This window comes from Hylobates moloch, unplaced genomic scaffold (genome assembly GCF_009828535.3).
Source record: "Hylobates moloch isolate HMO894 unplaced genomic scaffold, HMol_V3 SCAFFOLD_24, whole genome shotgun sequence".
Classification (NCBI taxonomy): domain Eukaryota; kingdom Metazoa; phylum Chordata; class Mammalia; order Primates; family Hylobatidae; genus Hylobates; species Hylobates moloch.
This window is the reverse complement of record NW_026652299.1, coordinates 10,822,678-10,845,624: the sequence shown is the minus strand read 5'-3', so window position 1 is coordinate 10,845,624 and position 22,947 is coordinate 10,822,678. Positions and strand designations below refer to the sequence as shown.

Sequence of the window (22,947 nt, the reverse complement as noted above, 5' to 3'; positions counted from 1 at the left end):
ACAAACATTAGTAGCATTTCTATACACTAATAGCATTCAAGCTGAGAGATAAATCAAGAATGCAATCCCATTTACAATAGCTACAAAAATAAAATATCTAGGAATACATCTAACCAAGAAGATGCTGAAAGAAATTAGAGATGACACAAATAAATAAAAAATCATTTCATGCCCATGGATTGCAAGAACCAATATTATTAAAATGTTCATACTGCACATAGCAATCCACAGTTTCAAAACCATTCCTATCAAAACACCAGCATCATTTTTCACAGAATTAGAAAACCATTCTAAAATTCATATGGAAAAAAACTCCAAATAGCCAAAGCAACCCTAAGCAAAAAGAATAAAGCTAGAGGCATCACATTACCCAACTTCAAACTATACTACAAGGCTACAGTAGCCCAAACAGCATGATAATGGTACAAAAATACACACATAGATCAATGGAACACAATAAAGAACTCAGGAATAAAGCTGCACACCTACAGCTGACTGATCTTCAACAAAGTCAACAAAAATAAGCAATGTGGAAAGGACTCCGTATTCGATAAATGGTGTTGGGAGCACTGGCTAACCATATGCAGAAGAATGAAATTGTAGCCCTATTACTATATACAAAAAAATAAAAACTCAAGATAGCTTAAAGGCTTAAATGTAAAACCTCAAACTATAAAAATCCTAGAAGAAAACGTAGGAAGTACTCTTCTAGATATTGGCATAGGCAAAGAATTTATGACTAAGTCCTCTAAAGCAATTGCAACAAAAGATACTTATAAGTGAGACCTAATTAAACTAAAGACCATTTGTCAAGCAAAATAAACTGTCAACAGAGTAAACAGACAAGCTACAGAATGGTGGCAAGTCTTTCAAACTACACATCTGACAAGGAACTAATAGCCAGAATTTATAAAGAACTGAAAGAAATCAATAAGAAAAAAACAAGTTCATTAGAAAGTAGGCCAAAGACATGAACAGACACTTCTCAGAAAGAAGACATATAAGTGGCCAGGAAACATATGAAAAAATGCTCCACTAATAATCAGAGAAATGCAAATCAAAACCACAATGAAATACCATCTCGCACCAATCAGACTGGCTATTATTAAAAAGTCAAAAAATAACAGACGTTGGTGAGACTGGAGAAAAGGGAACACACACACACACTGTTGGTAGAAATGTAAATTAGTTCAGCCCCTGTGGAAAGAAATTTGGACATTTTTCAAAGGAGTAAAAAAAGGGCCAGGGGCAGTGGCTCACACTTGTAATCTCAGCACTTTGAAAGGCCGAGGTGGATGGATCCCCTGAGGTCAGGAGTTTGAGACCAGCCTGGCCAACATGGTGAAAACCCATCTCCACTAAAAATACAAAAATTAGCTGGGTGTGGTGGCTCACGCCTGTACTCCCAAGTTACTCGGGAGGCTGAGGCATGAGAGTTGCATGAACCCAGGAGGTGGAGGTTGCAGTGAGCTGAGATCATGCCGCTGCACTCCAGCTTGGGCAACAGAGTGAGACTCAGTCTCAAACAACAACGACAACAACAGAACTACCATTTGACCCAGCAATCTCATTACTCGGTATATACCGAAAGGAAAATAAATCATTCTACCAAAAAGACACCCATACTTGTATGTTTATCACTGCACTACTCACAGTGGCAAAGACATGGAATCAACTTAGGTGCCCTTCAATAGTGGATTGGATAAAGGAAATGTGATACATATATACCATGGAACACTATGCAACCACAAAAACGAACAAATTATGACATTTACAGCAATATGAATGCATCTGGAGGCCATTATCCTAAGTGAATTAACACAGAAACAGAAAATCATATATTAGATGTTCTTATTTGTAAGTGGGAGCTAAACCTTTGGTACACATGAACATAAAGATGGGAACAATAGAGTCTCCAAAATGGAGAGAGGGAATGGGAGCAAGGGTTGAAACACTTCCTATTGGGTGCTATGTTCACTATCTGGGTGACAGAATTAATAGAAGTCCAAACCTCAGCATCATGCAAAATACTCTTATAATAAACCTGCAAAATTACCCCATGAATCAATTATAAAAAATAAAATTTAACAAAAATAAATTTTTTTTGAAAGTGATTTTAGAGAGAATACATACTGAACTTAAATTTTGAAATTTTCTGAAATGAAGATTATATATGGAATGTTCCATTTCCCAGTTTCTCCTCCTCCTTTACTATTAAAAGTCAACTTAAGGGTATTTCTACCCTTTTGAAAACAATTTCAGTTGAGAGAAATTGCACCATATGCTCTGCTTACCCATGCAGTGTAAAGCAAAGTGCTGAGCAATTATATGGTGGATTTGATCAGTTTTGACAGCCAGTCTTGAAACTCAAGCCAGAATCCCCTGCTCTTTCTTTCACAGCAGGTTTGGGGACTGAATTATATGACTAATCAAAGCGAATTTCTGCTTTACTTTGGCAATGGCTCACAAATTCTGCACGTGCAAATGACTTTGCTGATCAGCTTTAACAATCTGTGTCATCATTTTACAACTTCTATACCAGAATATACAATCAAAAGAATAATGAATAGAAATATTTAAGTTCCACTTGAAATCCTTTGAATTGTCTTTTACCAAAGTTATCCTAGAATGTTAACTTTCCTTAATTCCTCCACCTTGTATTCACCATGTAGAATATTTCATTAGGGCATCCTAGTAAAATGTATAATCTGATCAATACAAATCAGTTCAAGAACACTCCTCATTCTTTGCTTGAAACATGTCAAGGAGTCATGTGAACTATATGAATCATTTCTATAATTATATAAGAAATATATGCCATTCATATTGACAGTATACCCATATAGTAATCTGTTAGTGAAATTGAGGTGCTCTAAATAAGGCCATTAACATTAAATAGCCACTGCTTCTATAATAATGAAACCTGAGATACTACCTACAGAGCCTAAAACGGGGTGTGCCACTAAATTTGGACACTCATGAGGGAAAAGCAATCTTTTAAAAATTTCACAATATGTAATGATCATTTAAACTTAGTGATAAATACACATACAAGAGAGGGATGTGATCTCACATCTGAGATGACAATAAATTAACTTCAGGGCAATTTAGATTTCATAGCACATTATGGAGTAGTGTTAGCCGACCACAGACGCACACTCCATGAGGAGCCTTAAAAGACATCTGTGAGGAAGGAAAAATACTGTTTATATTTAAAATGTTACATAATGATGAAATGTTGACCACTCTTAGATGAATGTTTCAAATATTGGCAAAAAAAGAAAAACAAAACTTTACATACACTTTTTCTTTTTTCACTCAATATTAATAATATGCAAAAAGTTCTAGCTCATATATACTCGTGGAACAACTGAAAAGAGAGAGAAACGGACACAATAATGAGGTAGAGGTAAAGAGACAAGAGTGAGGTCTTGAGCTTATTACATAATGGAGAATGAGAGGTAATACTAAATGGTAGCTTTATCGATAATGCATTCTTCTGATTTTGGAGCAAAATTGAATTCAAATATGCTCATGTTAAATCCTATAGGACGTCACAAATAATTTCTTCGTTTCTGTTTTTATTATGATTTCTACGATGTCCATTGCCAGAGAATGACAGGAATCATGTCAAGACCATCAACCATGAGAACTTGTGTTTCACTGCCTCAGGGCCTATAGGCCATTGTTTGGCCATATTTGGATCTTTACTATGACTCTTATAATCCAAGTTAGCCAGGTAAAATAAAAAATCACACAATATGTATTTTAATACATCACTCAGGGAATCCACAGAACAGCTGGGCTTCTTAAAAACCTAGTATTGTAGATAATTTAATAACTACTGTTTTAAGAAGTTACAGTTTAAAGAGAAAGAGGGGAAACAAAAGACAAAAGGAATCTATGTGGGAGAAAACGATTTAGAAACTGTCTATCTTACACGTTGACAAATATTGCAGAAGACAAACATATCTCTGTGTAAAACACTTTGAAAATGCTTTCTTTTGCTCATGGAGTATGTGATTCTCCTCCTCCTCCACATTAAATAAATTACTTTGTTGCTTGTTTGTTCGTGCTGGTATTTAAACTGAGCAGGTGCCATATGTTTTCATCCTTTTATTTATTCTTTAGTCCTCAATAAATATTTGTGAGATAAATGAAATAAATAACATCTTTCAGTCTCTTAGCAGAAAAAATTCTGTTAAAATGGTACTAATTGTATGATTGTTTGACAGTCTAATGATTTTTTTCTGTGAGATTTCCAACATGACTTTTAAATTATTAATATGCTCTATGACTGATCAAATTTTGCAAAGTAAGCCAGGCAAATGACAGGGTGATCATCTCCACGGATATGCTGAGAGCCACGGTCATAATCGCCTTCCTTTCTTAGCTTGCAGTCGAGAAAGTCAGTCAGTTGGAAATACATCCTCATTTAATCAGGGATTATTTCAAACCTCATATAAACAAATTTTGCATGGAAATAAAAGTAAAATTATTCCTTTCTTGTTTTTTTTTTTTTTCTTTTTCACTGTTGAAATAGTTTTAGGGTTTGGATGAGATTAAAGAGGGTAAGTAGGCCGGGCGCAGTGGCTCATGCCTGTAATCCCAGCACTTTTGGGAGGCCGAGGTGGGCGGATCACGAGGTCAGGAGATCGAGACCATCCTGGCTAACATGGTGAAACCCCGTCCCTACTAAAAATACAAAAAATTAGCTGGGCGTGGTGGCGGCGCCTGTAGTCCCAGCTACTTGGAGGCTGAGGCAGAAGAATGGCGTGAACCCGGGAGGCGGAGCTTGCAGTGAGCCGAGATCACGCCACTGCACTCCAGCCTGGGTGACAGAGCGAGACTCCGTCTCAAAAAAAAAAAAAAAAAAAAAAGCAGTAAGTAAAGCATTGAGTAAATGTGGGAAACAAAGACCACAGAAGGCATGAAGGAATAAGGAGGTATTGAGGGGAGAAACCAAAGGGAAAAAGCAAAGAGGGAAAGGAAGGAGATAGCAAATGATTTTACCCAGTTCCACATGTATATTTTTGCCTAATAAGCAATTTATTTGTTATAGAATATTCTCTCTGTAATACTCTAAGTATTATTATGCATCAACTTTTAAAATGAGATTTCATTACTTTATAAAATTACTAACCTTCTTTAGTACAATTGATCTGGGCTTCATCACTGAAGTCCCCACAGTCATTGTCACCATCACAGGCCCAGTGGCCTGGGATGCATCTGCCACTGGAACATCTGAACTGATCATCAAAGCAAGAGTGAACACAGCCCACCTCATCACTCCCGTCCCCACAGTCGTCATCTGGAAAGAAACATCAACATGAGGCAGTGAAATCTGAACCATGAAGAAAATTTTTCTTATGAAATATCTAACTGGTTTTTGTTGTTGTTGTTTTTTGAGACAGAGTCTTGCTCTGTCCCCAAACCTGTAGTGCAGTGGAGCGATCTCGGATCACTGCAACTTTCACCTCCTGGGGCTCAAATGATTCTCCTGCCACAGCCTCCCAAGTAAGTGGGACCACAGACATACGTCACCACACCCAGCTAATTTGTTTTGTATTTCTTTAGTAAAGATGGCGTTTTGCCATGTGTTGGCCAGGCTGGTATCAAACTCTTGGCCTCAAGCAATCCACCCTCCTCGGCCTCCCAAAATACTGGGATTATAGACATGAGCCACTGTGCCCGGCCCTTTTATTTATTTATTTATTTCCTATATAAAGTTTTTTTTTTTTTTTGAAAAATGAATGATAGCTGAATCAGTGGAACAACGTTTCTTATAAACAGTGGAAGAATTATTTTCATCTTCATATTGCTTCCCCTTTGATTTAATATCAACTGCTAAACTGAGAAAAAAATCCTTGACTTTGGATTTTGAAGCTTAATTTCTATTCCACACAGAAATAACTAACCACTGACTGAATTCATCTATGCACCATGAAACAAGGAGGCAATGGTGACTGTAGGAATTTCATGAAATGATACAACCAATAATATAATTATTGTGGAAGATTATTACTTAAACCTACAGTTCTCATGCCCCATAGTTTATAATTCTATCTTCAATATCCTCCCTTTTTCCCCATTCTCCAACATGAGAACCCACTGTTTACCCCTCCTCCTTGGCTCCTCTGTATATACTTGTACTTGGAAACTGTTGTACAGTATCATTAGAAATGATTTATATTCTTTATTAACAACCATTTCGGGAGGGAGGGGAGAGAGCTGTGAAGTAAAATTAGATCAAATTAAAATAAATGGCTGGGAATGCATTGATTCCTATATAATTAATTTACCTGTATTTGGCATAATTTAGCATAGTAATACAAATGAATAGGAGAAAAAAATACCATTTGAACCTAAGAGGAAACTGACAGAGTTGAAACTATCTGGGTAATTTCATAGCAATGTATAAGCTTCTCCTCCTGAGGTTACATTCATGTTTTATGGAACCTGAGATGTCCAGGTTATTTTCTCAATTGTCCACTTTACTACATGTTTGTAGAATTAGACTATGTCCAACATAACATTTGAAAACAAATCTCCATCACAGACCCATGGGGCAAATATTTGGAGCTCCATTATCTTTAATACTAATTCCCACTGATGTGCCAACTGCCCACTCACCACTTGTCTTAGCCGTTTTTCTTGGCTCTGCAAGATTCCCCTACAAAGTACCTCTGAAGAAAGCCAGACAGTCCAGACCGCCAAGCCCCCAATCAAATCAATGCTACACAGTGAGCATTTGGTACTTGCCAGAGTCGCAGTGCCATTTGCTGCTAATGCATCTTCCACTTTTGCATACAAATTGTGTTAGTGGCTCACAAGTTGGGAATTCTGTGAAAGATATAAAAATGTCCAAAAGGTAACATGTTATTGACTGTGCATGACTTAATTTGTATCATTTGATAATGTGATCAGAACTCCTTCCCTGTTCTCTACAAAGGCACAGAGGAAATGGCAGATAAATAAATACAGTGACTATAACTTCTTGAGGACATAGGACACATACTTTTAATATATTTTAAATGAGTGCTTTCCAGTGACTGAAAGCCTAGGAGAATTATTTGATAAAGGATCATTTGGATTCATTACACTGCTAGAAAAATGAATAGATGTCAACTCCATGCACCAAGGGACTCAACATTCACTCAGTGGATAACAGCTAATGGGGCTGTACACTCTGGAGCTGCAAAGTAATGTGTTTATGCTTTAATAGAGGAAGGCCCTTTCTGAATACAGAGAGCCAAAGATGAAAAGTCAGATATCACTCTGCCTTTAAAAGATGTTAACATTATAAGGTGAAAGTTAAAAAAAAAAATAAACACAATAAAATCATTTAGGTAAGCCAGTATCACCTAGTTACAAAGAAAAGTATGAAATCTTAGTCTACGAAAAAAAAAACACACAAAAACTGAAAAAAAAATAGCAAAGAATTAGATTTCAAGATGAATTTTACATAATTAAATCAAGAGACCTCCTTACTAACCTTTAGATAGTTATAACAAAAAGGCATAGAATTAGCATAGAAAAAGTTTGAAAAGGAGATAATTAGCCAATTTGAATATCGATAAATCTAAAAGATAACACTGTCATAATAAAATCTGATAATCAAGGTGAATCGCCAAAAAAGAGGGGTAACAGTAGTCAGAGAAAAATATAATTGCTGAACACTTTATCCAAGGAATTTAGAATTGCTTGGCCGGGCGCGGTGGCTCACGTTTGTAATCCCAGCACTTTGGGAGGCCGAGGCGGGCGGATCACGAGGTCAGGAGATTGAGACCACGGTGAAACCCCGTCTCTATTAAAAATACAAAAAATTAGCCGGGCGTGGTGGCGGGCGCCTGTAGTCCCAGCTACTCGGAGAGGCTGAGGCAGGAGAATGGCGTGAACCCGGGAGGCGGAGCTTGCAGTGAGCCGAGATCGCGCCACTGCACTCCAGCCTGGGCGACAGAGCGAGACTCCGTCTCAAAAAAAAAAAAAAAAAAAAAAAGAATTGCTTACTAATATGTGCCAGGAGAAAGTTTTATTTTCTCTAATTCATATATGATGAAAATTATTCACCTAGAGTTTAAGTTGCTCAATATCAGACCTTTAAGCTCTCAGGAGAATATGAATAGCATTACAAATCTTCACACACAAGAGCTCATTTAAAAGATATTTAAAGAAGAAAAATGAGGAATAAGAAACTATCAGTTTAATTACATAAAGATAGAAAAAACTGATATACTGAAATAGACCTATGGTCCATATTCTTTTTTTTTTTTTTTTTGATACGGAGTCTCACTTTGTGGCTCAGGGTGGAGTGCAGTGGCGAGATCTCGACTCACTGCAACCTCCGCCTCCTGGGTGCAAGCAATTCTCCTGCCTCAGCTTCCCAAGTAGCTGGGACTACAGGTGCGCACCACCAAGCAGGCTAATTTTTTGTATTTTTAGTAGAGACGGTGTTTCACCATGTTAGCCAGGACGGTCTCGATCTCCTGACCTCATGATCCACATGCTTCGGTCTCTCAAAGTTCTGGGATTACAGGCATGAGCCACTGCGCCTGGCCCATATTCTTTAATTGTTCTTGTGACAGTAGAAGCCAATGACATTTTGGGACTAATATTTGTTTTTCTATTTAAGACAACCGACACAGAATCATAGAATATATTTGAGGGAAGGCAATCCGAGAATATTTGTAAAATATTTGTAAATATTTTCAAATTGTATTATCTGCATTGTCTCAGGGCTACCAAGAACAACTGATGGCTGAACAGGCTTGACTTTGGCTACTCAAACTTCTTCAGCCAAATCTATTCACATGTTACTCATCAATCAATCGTTTCAATTTTGTAGTTTTGAGCACTATTTTATTTTGGAGAAAAATATATGAATACCAAAAATATATTTCTCTGCTTAAAAAATGGACTACTTATATCCAATCATTTTAGCTATAAGGCAACTGAAACTGAGAGAAATTAGACTTGCCTAATGATACATGTACCTCCTTAAGGAAAAACAGGTCTTAGAATTCAGTTCATGAAGCACCCCATCCAGCACTCTTTCTACCACACTCTATCACCAATTTCCTATCTCACTTTCCCTTATCATCCATGAATGTACCTAAACCATTATTTTAATCTCCTCATATTGTTAGCATATATTAAGCATAAGGTTTAAATATTTCTCATACATTGTTTCATTTTGCAAAGGAGTACTTTCTTGTGTTTATCAGAAATGTGTCTCTAAATACTTCTACTGTTTTAGGATTCAGTTAACAAGATTTTGTCTATGTCAGCCACTCCTTCAAAAGTTTCTTCTCTTTGTTCCCTAACAAGATAGTGAGAACTTACGTTTATGTTTCAAGAATCAGCACAAACGTTGTCCGAAATATGCTTTTGTCCTTAGAGAGATAGTAATAACTGTTTAGTGGATGTACTGCACTGTAGAAGACGTACTGTAGACAAGAGTCAGGGCATTTAAATGAACAATGTTGGAGATTTCCATCATTTACAGTTTTTTTAATCTTATTTCTAAATTATATAACACTCTCAACTTTTTATTTATTTTTATGGGGCAGATTGTACCAACATTCACCTAATCATTTCTGTGATAAGATCTATTCCTGATAATTTCCTCCTAAGGGTTGAGGACTTCACATAGTACTCCAGGTAGTTAATTCTGTACAAAATTAGGTTACTAAGTATTTTCTTAGTACATTAACCAGTGAAGTACATTGGTGATAGTATCTTTAGGAAATGAGAATTTCAAGTGAAATTACTGTAACTCCTCTAGAATGGTTGGTATTTTTACCTTAAAAGCTATGATATTTTTAAGTTAAAAGTTTATATTAGTACGGTTCTTGGCAAATCACAAGTAGTTAGAATTAACAGTAAAAGAGGAGCAAATTAATTTTGCCTGGCAGTGTAAAGACTTATCTTTTGTGTTATCCTAAAAGTAATGCCTGAAATTAGAATTAGAGGCTAGACTATTCACCTCCATTCTTAAACTGGTAAAACAACAAATCAACTTTGGTCATGCAAGGACGCTCTCTAATATGTAGCAGAGCTGGGAAAAGAGAGTCAGCAGAGACAGCCAATGAATGGCCGAGACAGCCAATGAATGGTCTTCAGATGGTAACCATCTTTTATATTGGTAACTTGTCCAGTGGTGAAATAAATTGATATTACTTCACAAATAACGTAAAGTGGTAACTTCATACCAGATCTGATGGATTTGGCTTTCTTGATTACCTGTTCCTTTACTTTTTAAAAAGCAATTTACTTGTGCAAGTTTCCATCTAAGTACATTCATCTAAGGTATTGACATTTGAATGAAAATTATTGTAAAACTTAACAAATTTGTATTGTTTCATGATTACCAAAGTCACATCTTAAGACATGAATTTTAAGATAAATTTAACTTTTTAAAAACCAATGTCACGAGAGCCTAAATGTGATGCAAAAAAAAAAAAAAAAAAAAAAAAAAAGAGGTAGAAAGGAGGCAAAGACTTATATCAAATCTCTCCTGCAGAAACCCAACAAATATTCTATCACGTAAAGGGAAGTACTAGAAAGAAAAGTGAAAATGCCTAAAGGCATAATTTAATCAATACTTCTAAGGAAGTTTCTTTTATTACTTAACGAGATAGTGAGAACTTATGTTTATGTTTCAAGAATCAACAGGAAAGTTGTCCAAAATAGGCTTTTGTCCTTAGATAGACAATAACTGTTCAGTGGATGTACTGCAGTGTAGAAGATGTACTGTAGACAAGAATTAGGGCATTTAAACGGAGAATCAACTCAAGTTTTGGTTCAAATGAGTAAACAATAAAATGGGGACTCAGATATGGTAAGATCTAATCTTTAAAAATAACATTACATCTTTTTTGGCTCTATAATAAGTTAATTTAAATTTTATCTCTCTTCTATAAACTTAGGGGCATATTAATCAATATTATAAGTTTTGCTAAGTAAAAAATAAATCATCCTAAGCATCTGAAAACTTTTGAAACTGATGATACTTCATTGGCTGGGAAATTTTCCATGTAAATTTTAAAATTATTTCCAACTGTTAGATTTTAACACTAAAAAACAGTCAAAAAAGAAAGTGGAAATTATCTCTGAATATATAAAAAACAATTCTCAAACTAAATTTAAAAATTCAGTATATTCGACCCCTAAGAAAATGAGACATTCACCTTCTGCCCACACTGAATAAAACATAAACACATATAATGTAAACGTGTGCTTAAACAATTATATATCATACGTGATTAATTTTTTAATGATAGTTATATCATGTCTCTTGTTGTTAACCTTATAGTCCAGCTTAGCTTATGGAAAAAAATTACTGTAGAGAAAAACATTGGGAACTAGAATAAGGCTGAAGGGAAATCACTGAAGAGAGTAAAGTTATTATTTAAGAGAGACATGTACAGGAGGCAAGTTATTAATGTTTCATTTCTGTTTCATTCTCAAAGTACTATGACTGAGCAAATCACTCAGCTTCTCTGCTTTCAGACTTCTGGTTTATAATCTTATCTCTTGGGTCCTATAAGACCTAGAGATCAAGAGGTCAGAAGAGATATCATCTAGAAATGCATTTAATGTAGCAAAAAGTAGGATTCACCACTTGAATAACTCCTGGGGTTATCACAGCATTATAATAAATTACAATAATTGATTATTGTGTTTTAAAAACCTCTTAAAATAAATGTAACATTTTTCCTGTTCTTTCATATTAGTGTTAATTTAGAAGTTGAAAATAGCATCTGAATATATTGGTTTATTTCTGGATGCCTGCTCTGTTAAAATGTCATTATGAATTCTTATATTTGACAAAGATTTAAATATTACACACAATTTTTTTATTTCTTGACTTTGCATAAAAATTCTTTGACTTTGGGTACAAATTGCAGGACACTTGCAAGAATTACCTGATTAACTCTGAAAAAGAGAACAATTATGAACAAAAATGGCTTACATGTCATCAAGTTACAATTATAGAGAGGAAAAGAAAACTATATTTTATCTTGGTAGTTACTTAAACCTCATAGAATATTAAATATGGATTAATGGACTGCTAAAAATCTTCTATTATTACAGGTAGTATGCTCAATTTACCTATTATATATTTCACTTAAAATTTATTGTCAGGTTATATGTAAGCTATTATGTAAATGGCTACAATTGTCTTTCTCTCAAGGGTAATCATGATTGGTATGATACTTGTATTTATCCAGTATACAAAGCTTAGAGGAATGTCTCCCAGGAAGGTAGATTTCAAATCTAATTTAGGCTTCTTTCCTGTCTCTGACCTAGGAATTTTCCTTATTCCTCCTCCTTGCCCCCCAAAATAATATTTTTAAGTAATTTGTTAATAAAGTTTAAAAACCTATGTCATAGGTTTGTTTGAGATCACGTAACACATGTCCTATATAGATAAATTTATCCTTCAAAATTATGTATGTGGAAATTGCATAGAAGATTCAAGTTAAAATTAATGACAAGATAAGAATATTGTATGAGTCCAGGGTTAGGAAAGTATTATCTTCACCTGAAAAACACAATAATAATCGCATTACCTATTATTTGTTGAATATATGATACTAGGCTAGCCGCAGATATATTACCAATTCTCTCGACAATATCCCTGCAATTGTTAACACTAACACCAATTTGCAGGAGAAAACAGTATATCCTGCCTAAGGACACATCACATAAATAGCAAGTGGCAGTAAAGTTTGAATACAACACTCTGATCAATGCCAAAATACATTATTTTTTTCACTATAGCATGCTGATTATACTAATACTTTTAAAAGAGTATTTATAGCTTAGAAAGATTTGGGAAGGAATTAAAAATTTAATTCTTCATTCTGTAGTTTACATCTAAGATTTAAACTCCAATTCTAATTTTTACTTACCCTACGGTATATAATTAAATATTGTTATGAAAAGTGGTGCTTTTAAAGATAACACATTCACTAGATTCACTGAGAAAATACATTACATTTCTAGATATTGACACTAGTTGTGGCTCCCAAGAATTGGTACTTATATAGGACAGACTTCAAATGATCCAATAAAGTAAACGAATTTTGGAGAAAACCCCACGAGAGTAGTGTACTACAAATTGTCATCGTTTTGCCACTCTTTCCTTGCTGTCACATAACAATGTCATTTTATATACCAAGTATAATGCCACATACAAAAAACATAGGCCCTGCAGGCAAGTAAAAGTGGGTTCAAATCCTGACTGTATCGCCAATTAATGTGTGATATTGGGTAGGTACCTAACATCTCCGAACAGAGGTCTGTGATTTGCAAAATTAAAGAAAATATCGCTCAAATATTTTATTGGTTCAAGATATTTAACTGAGAATTTTATATCAGATAGAGTTCTAGGCCTTAGAAATATATCACCCCGAGTGAATGAATGAGTGAGTGAATGAAAGAGTACTAGGCACTAGGAATACGATATTGAATATTCTCATTTTTCAGAGTGCTTACAATATACTAGGGAAGACATTTGGAATACAATTAAGTGATTTTAATAAATATCTGATAGATGTTATTTTATAGGCAATGTAATGTGTTATTACAGTACACAGCAGAAGTAGCCAAACTAATCTCGGCTATTTATGTATTGCTTCCCAGAGAAAGGGAAATAAAAGCCGATATGAATAATATGTTTGAGTTAAGGCACATGAACATGACGAGAAGGAGTGCTTTTACAATGTTCCAAAGAAAGAGACAGATTCATGAAGGCCCAGAAGTGAGGGTATATAAAATGTTTGAGAAAATGAAAGAATTTTAGAATGGTTGCAATAGGGTATAAGATAGAAGTAGTGAAATAGGCTTGCAAGACAGAGTTGGAAATGATCACTATTTAAATGACAAAGTATTAGAAAGTCAAAGGGAACACCTAGGAAGTGTATATACAATGAGACTAAAAGAAGTGTGAGGAAAAAATATTGAATAGTTCTGACAATATGGCAGACAATCAGGAATGTTAGGTAAAATAACAACCAAATATTTCAATATATAGGTAAATGTACACAAAGAATATAAATTTTCAGAGTCCAGAAATAAAAGGGTCCTAAAAACTAGAATTGTAAGTGAATGATATATAAAAACGTTGCCTGTGCATGCATGTGTAGTTTTGCCTCCAAAGGCAGTAAAAGAAAGCTGGTTCTGTAATCAATCTAGATGCCTGGGTTTTAGTATCAACCTGGGACAGGAGATAATTCTCTAGTTCTACAAAAGATGCCAACATAAGCTAGGACCTTCAAAGTCTAAACTCTAAGTACAAGGGTGAGTTAGATAATATCTCCTCCTGGTAGAAAGAGATATCTCAGCCCAGACTGTGAGTGGGGAAAAAAGTCCCCTTGAAAATGTATAATCACAAGCTATAATCAATCACAAGCTCTACTTTCTGTAATTCAGAAATCTGATGTTGAAAAATTCAAATAAAAATTAATCCAGGCCATCTAATAATATTTCAGAACAGTGACAGGGTGCTCAGGGAAGACATCACACAAGAAAGTCTTCCTAAAATTTCCACATGGGACAAAAAAATCAAACTTGCCAATAATAATAATAATAATTATAAAATAATTAAAATCTAGTGAGTAAAATTCAGCAGACCTAATAAACAACAGGATTAGATCCAGAATATCTTTAGATATTTTTAAAAAATCTATCTGTAGAGGCTATAGATTGAAATCTGGTAGGCACTATAAAATAGGTAAGTCAAAATGTATTTAAAAGGTAAGGACAAAAATAAAAACCACGTAAAAAGACACACAGAAAAAACAGGCAGATTTGAAAAGCAACCAAATAGGACATTCAGAAATGAAAACTGTAGTCTTGGAATTACAAACCGCATGAACAAGTTAATTACAAATTAGTACACTTGAAGAGAGAATTACTAAACTGGAAGATCTGAAGAAATTACCACAGTTGCAGCTCAGAGTTTAAGAAGAGTATAAAAGAGAAATCATGAAGGATAGAATCTAACAAACTAATAGTTGTTAAAACAGGGAGGAGAGAAAATAAAGATAGCAAGCAATATTTAAGAAGATAATTTCTTAAAATGGTCCAGAATTTAAGGAGACATGACTTTAGATTCAGGAAGCAAAATCTATTTTGAAATAAGTAAAAATAAATTCACATAGAGAAACACTGTAGTGAAACATCAGAATCGCAAGAACACATGTATAAAACCTGAATTAACCTGCAACAATTTTAAATGTTAAACTTGGAGTGAAAAGTTTACCCACCACCCCCACTGAAAAAATAAAAAGAAGTGAGAACATTTCAGAAAATAATTTACCCACACTCTCAAAGAAAACAGTGAACGTATATATGAGGGTTAGGTAGAGACAGAGGAACCAGAAAAATGTAAGAGGGAAATCAAGAAATATAAGTCACTGAAGGCAAGAGAAGTGTTTGAAAGAGAAGGACAGCAGTGTTCAGCGCTGCTCAGGTAAGTTAGATACAAACTGAAGAGTGCTACTCAGATTTTTTTTTTTTTTTTTTTTTAAGTCTGTTGAGCTTGTCAAAGACAGTTTTGGTGGAATGGTTTAAGGGGAAAATAAATTTCCAGTCTTAGTAGACTGAGTAGAAGATGGATACATACAGTTTCATGCAACTTTTCCAGGAAATCTGAATGTGAAGAATATAAGAATTAATGTGATCCTTAACAAGAGATACAGGATTAAAAGAGAGTTATATTGGTGGTAATCTTTTTTTGAGAGGGAAAATGTTGAGCATACATACATAAATATTGATAGGAAGAAACTAGTTAACTGAAAAACTGAATAGGAGATTCAAGTTGCATTTTCTGTTTTTTTTTTTAATACATTTTAGTACAACAGAAAAATCTTCCAAGTCAAAGAATAAACTCATATCTAACAATGATAATTCTCCCTGGCAATTAAAATAATTACTACTAAAATGAATGTAGGTTTAAGTTAATCCTAAAGTTAATAATTAAACAATGAATTTAGATTTTTTATCCCAAGAAATAATTAAGAAAATAAATTTGATAACTTAGAAATGCTGAATAACATGTGACAGATAAAATCAACAATGATTAATTTATCTATAATTTATATTAAAACTCAAAATATATGTGAAGTTTCTCAAGTAAATTAATTTGGTTATATATTTTAAGACTTCAGGAAATTTCAGTCTTTTTTTTTAGTGTGCCTACAACACTACAACTTCCAAGAGAAAAGGAGTAAGACAAATTATGTTTCATAGTGACAACCTTTTAAAACTACAGAAATTTTAAAAATGCATCATTATGTTATGTGGCATTTCATTGTTTTTCTCTCATTCCAATTCATACACTGCAATTATTCACTATAGCAGTATATAAGCACAAGGAATAGACACTTCAGGGCCCTGAAGTAGTAGTGAGGTTGCCTGGGGTACTTTTCTCTCAGTTTCATTTTTGCTACTTTTAAAATTAGCATATTATTAAAATGAGTAATTTTTTATCAATTTGCTTATACACATTGACTTTTCACTGAAAATAATACGCCTTGAGATTCCTTGTTCCTAGCTCTGTAGTTGATGTCCATTTATAATTCTGATATCTTGACTATGCTGAGGCTACCCAGGCAATTGCCTTTTATTTTTCATAAAAGGAAAGCAAAGCACTCAGGGAAAGAGAAGCAAATGACACTTCAAATGGATCAGATTTAACTTTGATAATACCCAAAATAGCTTTGGTTATTACATCAATACTGGATCAAGATATGATTACAAATGGTTTCTAAGAATTCACTCTTACTTATTCTAGTTGTAGATCTTTCTCCCAACATGTAAAAAACAACATAAAATTTCCCAAGAAAGCAAATTATCATGAGCTTCACACTGCCAGATCCTGATTGCAAATGAGAAATCACAGTGTCATTAAGTGTGAAGTGTTAGATGTCACTAAAACTAGCACATTTTAAAAGTGTTTCCTGACACAGAAAACATAAAAATCACTAAATAGAAAGAACATTAAAAAAAGAAGCATGCACTCAATGAAAGGGGACCTACGAGAATTATCGGGGTTAAATGCAGGGGTAAGGCAGCATTACTAAACCTAGTCATGCCTGATAGCTCACACATGTTTACCAGTGTACATTTATAGTTAAAAGTACTTTGTCCTTATTTGTGAGCACTCACCTCTAAAAGTAAGATGTCCAAATATTTTATTGAACTCCAATATATGATTATTTACATATGAAATTATACACATCTGATACTATGGTCAATATTCAAAGACCTATTTAAAACATTTAGCAAGATTCAGAATTGAAAATCATTGTAAATTATTTAATGCAAAATTACATGACATGTAAACCAATATTTTAAATGATCTTACAGAATAAGATCAGCCTGATGTTAACCTATTAATGGAATTAAAGAACAAAGGAGAGAGAAGTACTACTAACTAAGAAGTTGTAGTTAATACAATTAACTACTCAAACACTGTATTTGGTGGTTTTGTGTTCTCTATTTAATCCTCATGCCAACAATATGAGATAGATTTTATGTTTGGCAATTTACATATAAACAAGAAAATACATTTCAGGAAAACTGCCTTATGTTTTTACGTTATCCTTCAGCAGGCAAAATATCAATAAGGATACACAGGATAGTAACAACAAAATTAATAGACTTGATCAATATCCCCTTATCAATTCATCAACCTATCCTATTTGTCAAAAGAAATTTACCGCTATCAAATTTAAAAATATATACACTTTTCCTGTTTCACAAAGGAATTCCATAAAAGCAATCATATCCTAGGCCACAAAGCAGTCACAATAGCTTCCAAAGAAAGAATATTACACAGACTTTTTCTCCTACCACAATTAAATGAAATCAAAATCACCCTTTATTTGAATATAAGGAAAACACAAATGATTGACACATACTCTTCCACACACAAATATTTAAAACGAAATAGTTACTAAAACGCAAGCAATATTTTCATAAATAATTTTTATTATATATCACTTCCTAATGTCTGTATCAAAAATTAGAAATTTTATCATTTTTTGGTACACCACACAATTTTTTTTCTATTTTCTCAATATAGTGTCACAGCTTTTAATCATACCATGAGGTAAGCATGCTTACATTATTATTACAATATAATATTATTTTCTATAAAGCTCTGTAGTACATTTCTTTACTTGTACTTCTAATTTAAAACTTTTAAAACTTTAAAACTTATAACTTAAATTATGTTCTAGTCAAGAGAGGAGTATAATTTTAAGAAAATCAAGAAATAGCACTTAAACATACTACTTTATATAAAAGTAGAGGTAATAACCAGGAAACTTGGCTAAGAGTTAAAAATACTTGCCACTGGTAATAGTACAAAAGGTGTAGAATGACTACTATCTACAATTGTACTATTGTACTATTTTTTTGATTGTAAGCACCTATGTATTATCTGCCTTTCTTTAGCTAAATGTATCTACATCATTGCTTTAAAAACAGCAATAGAAATTCAATAGAGAATGGGTATGCACAGAACCTAGAATTTCAGAACCTGTAAGGATTCAGTACTACTATATAAGAATTTACATATGCAAAAGCAGAGGAAACGTAAAAATTATTCATTTAAAAGAATGTAGCAATCTTCAGAAAATTCACATATACGCACATCATGTAGAATTGTCATCTCCTTATTGAAGTTTCGCACACCACAACCACTAACCCCCCTGCAACCTTCTAGAGCAGAAACTGCCTTTTTCCCCTGAGACCCAGTATCTAGAACACAGCGGCTAAAAACACCAGAGCAGGTCTAATTTGGACTCATAAGAAAATAACATTGTAAGGCCGGGCGCAGTGGCTCACGCTTGTAATCCCAGCACTTTGGGAGGCTGAGGCGGGCGGATCACGAGGTCAGGAGATCGAGACCACGGTGAAACCCCGTCTCTACTAAAAATACAAAAAATTAGCCGGGCGTGTTGGCGGGCGCCTGTAGTCCCAGCTACCCGGAGAGGCTGAGGCAGGAGAATGGCGTGAACCCGGGAGACGGAGGTTGCAGTGAGCCGAGATCGCGCCACTGCACTCCAGCCTGGGTGACAGAGTGAGACTCCGTCTCAAAAAAAAAAAAAAAAAAAAAAAAATGAAAATAACATTGTAAAAAATATTTAGAGAATACATCAATAAAACACGGTAGTGTTTTAAAACTTCAGAAGTTTTTAGTGTTTTATAGTGTTTTAAAACTTTAAACCCTATAGTGTTTAAGCCACAGTGTTGTGTAGCTTCTTCTCTGAAGAGGAGGTTGGCTCCAGACAACTCACAGAAGTGACACCACGACTGCCTTCCTGGCAGGGTACAGAGGGTCCTGATTTCACTCACCTCAGGCCTGCTCAAATTCTAGAAAGATTTCATCAAAGCAATGAGCAGCAAGCAGTGATTCAAATATGGACATCTTCTCTCCTGTGTGGGATATCAAACTACACAATGCTGTGCTTCTAGGATGTGCAGCAGTGGAAAGGTGTTTTTGTTTTGTTGTTTTTCATTTCGTTTTGTTTTTTTGGTAGTTAGATGTGGTCATATTGCCAATGACTGAAAGGAACAAGAGAGAGAAAACGCTGCTATGGCTACACAGCAAATTTTAGCTCATGTCTGGGACTGTGCATCCAAGTACAGGAGTCGCCATTGCAGGAAAATTGGACCCTTTAAAAAAACGCTGCAGGGAAATATAGAGGTAGGTTTAGACCTTACATATGCTGTAATGAAATATTTTGACATCACTGACAAAATGTTACAGCGACAGAGACTACTTACTGGCATATTGGTTACGTCTTAGGCAAAGATGCATACAGCTTCTGTTTTTAAAACCCCAACTTGGCATGATAGAAATGTTTCCTGAATCAATACAGGACTTCAATGGAACACCTTTCAAAATAATAACTTTACTATTAACCAATAAAGGATTTCAGAAATGTTGCTGTTTTCTGAAATAATTTCAATTGAGAAAAATACATATATTCCCCCTTGAGAAAAGAAGATTATTTGGAAGGAAGAAGAAAGGAAAAATAAATCTGCAGTTAAACCACTACGTGCCATCCACGACCTAGATGTTTACATAATTATCTCCTTTGACCCTGATTTTTATGTGTGTGTGTGCATGTACATGTGTATTTTTATATATTTTTTTTAACCAATGGAGGTATTAATGCTGCTGAAGTCTCTAAATAATTCATGTTTACTCTTGATAAAAACTGAAACAACAAAATATCTGTCAGCATCATAAAGACGGTTAAAATTATCATTGCCCAGTAACTGAGGCAGCTCCAGTTAGCTCTTTCCTACCAGAAATAATCTGCTGAATTACTTGAAAAAGATACACTAGAAAAGGAAAAGCAGGCTGGGCATGGTGGCTCACACCTGTAATCCCAGCACTTTGGGAGGCTGAGGTGGGCAGATCCCATAAGGTCAGGAGTTCAAGACCAGTCTGGCCAATAAGGTGAAAACGCGTCTCTATTAAAAACACAAAAATTAGCTGGGCATGGTGGCACACAACTGTAATTCCACTTACCCGGGAGGCTAAGGCAGGGGAATCACCTGAACCCGGGAGGTGGAAGTCACAGTGAGCTGAGATTGCACCATTGCACTCCAGCCTGGGTGAAAGAGCAAGACTCTAATTCGGGAGGGAAGGAAAAGAAAAGCAACTGAAGTTTGGAGGGATATAATAAAGAAATATTGAAAGAAGTTCAATGGAGTGGCAGAGACTCAATAACCATCAGGATAGGGTTGCACATGAGAATCACGTGGACAGGTTTTAAAAATTACCCATGCCTGGGCCTCCAGTGTAATTCAAGTGGCAATATAGGGCATATTAAAGTTCCCCTGGGGCAGTGGGCTGAATTGTTAGGTACCAAAAAGGTACATCAAATTCTAACCCCCAGGACCTGCGGATGTGACTTTCTTTAGAAATAGAGTCTTTGTAAATACTTAAGTATTTCTTGTGATTCTGCTTTGTCACTGTAACTATGCACAGATCTACAGAAGACTTTGCTTTTTGTTATTTTAATTTTCAAGGCTAAAATACCTTTTTTTTTCTACTTTAAAAACGATACCTCCAGATGAAGGATGAGCAAAATAGTACAGAAAATCCAAAAGAAGAAAGTCAAAGTCAGTGGAAATTCAGCATTATAGATATATTGGTGAGCATGATTCAGAGTATCTATACATGTAAATAATAGTTATATAAAATTTTATGTACACTACTTTCTAAATTGATTTTAATTTTTTTTATTAGACTTTAAGTTCTAGGGTACATTTGCACAACGTGCAGGTTTGTTACATATGTATACATGGGCCATGTTGGTGTGCTGCACCCATTAACTCGTCATTTATGTTAGGTATATCTCCTAATGCTATCCCCCCGCTCCCCCACACCTCACAACAGGACCCAGTGTGTGATGTTCCCCTTCCTGTGTCCAAGTGTTCTCTTTGTTCAATTCCCACCTATGAGTGAGAATATGCGGTGTTTGGTTTTTTGTCCCTGTGATAGTTTGCTGAGAATGATGGTTTCCAGCTTCATCCATGTCCCTACAAAGGACATGGACTCATCCTTTTTTATGGCTGCATAGTATTCCATGGTGTATATGTGCCACATTTTCTTAATCCCGTCTATTACTGATGGACATTTGGGTTGGTTCCAAGTCTTTGCTATTGTGAATAGTGCTGCAATAAACATACGTGTGCATGTGTCTTTATAGCAGCATGATTTATAATCCTTTGGGTATATACCCAGTCATGGGATGGCTGGGTCAAATGGTATTTCTAGTTCTAGATCCTTGAGGAATCGCCACACTGTCTTCCACAATGGTTGAACTAGTTTACAGTCCCACCGACAGTGTAAAAGTGTTCCTATTTCTCCAGATCCTCCCCAGCACCTGTTGTTTCCTGACTTTTTAATGATGGCCATTCTAACTGGTGTGAGATGGTATCTCATTGTGGTTTTGATTTGCATTTCTCTGATGGCCAGTGATGATGAGCATTTTTTCATGTGTCTGTGGGCTGCATAAATGTCTTCTTTTGAGAAGTGTCTGTTCATATCCTTTGCCCACTTTTTCGTAGGGTTGTTTTTTCCATGTAAATTTGTTTGAGTTCTTTGTAGATTCTGGATATTAGCCCCTTGTCAGATGAGTAGATTGCAAAAATTTTCTCCCATTCTGTAGGTTGCCTGTTCACTCTGATGGTAGTTTCTTTTGCTGTGCAGAAGCTCTTTAGTTTAATTAGATTCCATTTCTCTATTTTGGCTTTTGGTGTTTAGACATGAAGTCCTTGCCCATGCCTATGTCCTGAATGGTATTGCCTAGGTTTTCTTCTAGAGTTTTTATGGTTTTAGGTCTAACATTTAAGTCTTTAATCCATCTTGAATTAATTTTTGTATAAGGTTTAAGGAAGGGATCCCATTTCAGCTTTCTACATATGGCTAGCCAGTTTTCCCAGGACCATTTTTTAAATAGGGAATCCTTTCCCCGTTTCTTGTTTTTGTCAGGTCTGTCAAGGATCAGGTGGTTGTAGATGTGTGGTATTATTTCTGAGGGCTCTTCTCTGTTCCATTGGTCTATATCTCTATTTTGGTACCAGTACCATGCTGTTTTGGTTACTGTAGCCTTGTAGTATAGTTTGAAGTCAGGTAGCGTGATGCCTCCAGCTTTATTCTTTTGCCTTAGGATTGTCTTGGCAATGAGGGCTCTTTTTTGGTTCCATATGAACTTTAAAGTAGTTTTTTCCAATTCTGTGAAGAAACTTATTGGTAGCTTGATGGGGATGGCATTGAATCTATAAATTACCTTGGGCAGTATGGCCATTTTCATGATATTGATTCTTCCTATCCATGAGCATGGAATGTTCTTCCATTTGTTTGTGTCCTCTTTTATTTTGTTGAGCAGTGGTTTATAGTTCTCCTTG

At 35.0% G+C, this 22,947-nt stretch overlaps 1 protein-coding gene across 2 annotated transcripts in view; it reads right to left on the bottom strand.

The window, feature by feature from the left end:
• Positions 1–22,947, bottom strand: part of LRP1B (LDL receptor related protein 1B) — a 1,938,417-nt gene that overhangs the window by 732,155 nt on the left and 1,183,315 nt on the right. For both annotated transcript variants that reach the window (XM_058434432.1, XM_032145942.2), the window contains exons 19-20: positions 6,763–6,843; positions 5,144–5,311 (exon numbers count right to left, since the gene is read on the bottom strand). In XM_058434432.1, the coding sequence (XP_058290415.1) occupies positions 5,144–5,311; positions 6,763–6,843 (249 nt within the window). The remainder of the gene's footprint in view (positions 1–5,143; positions 5,312–6,762; positions 6,844–22,947) is intronic.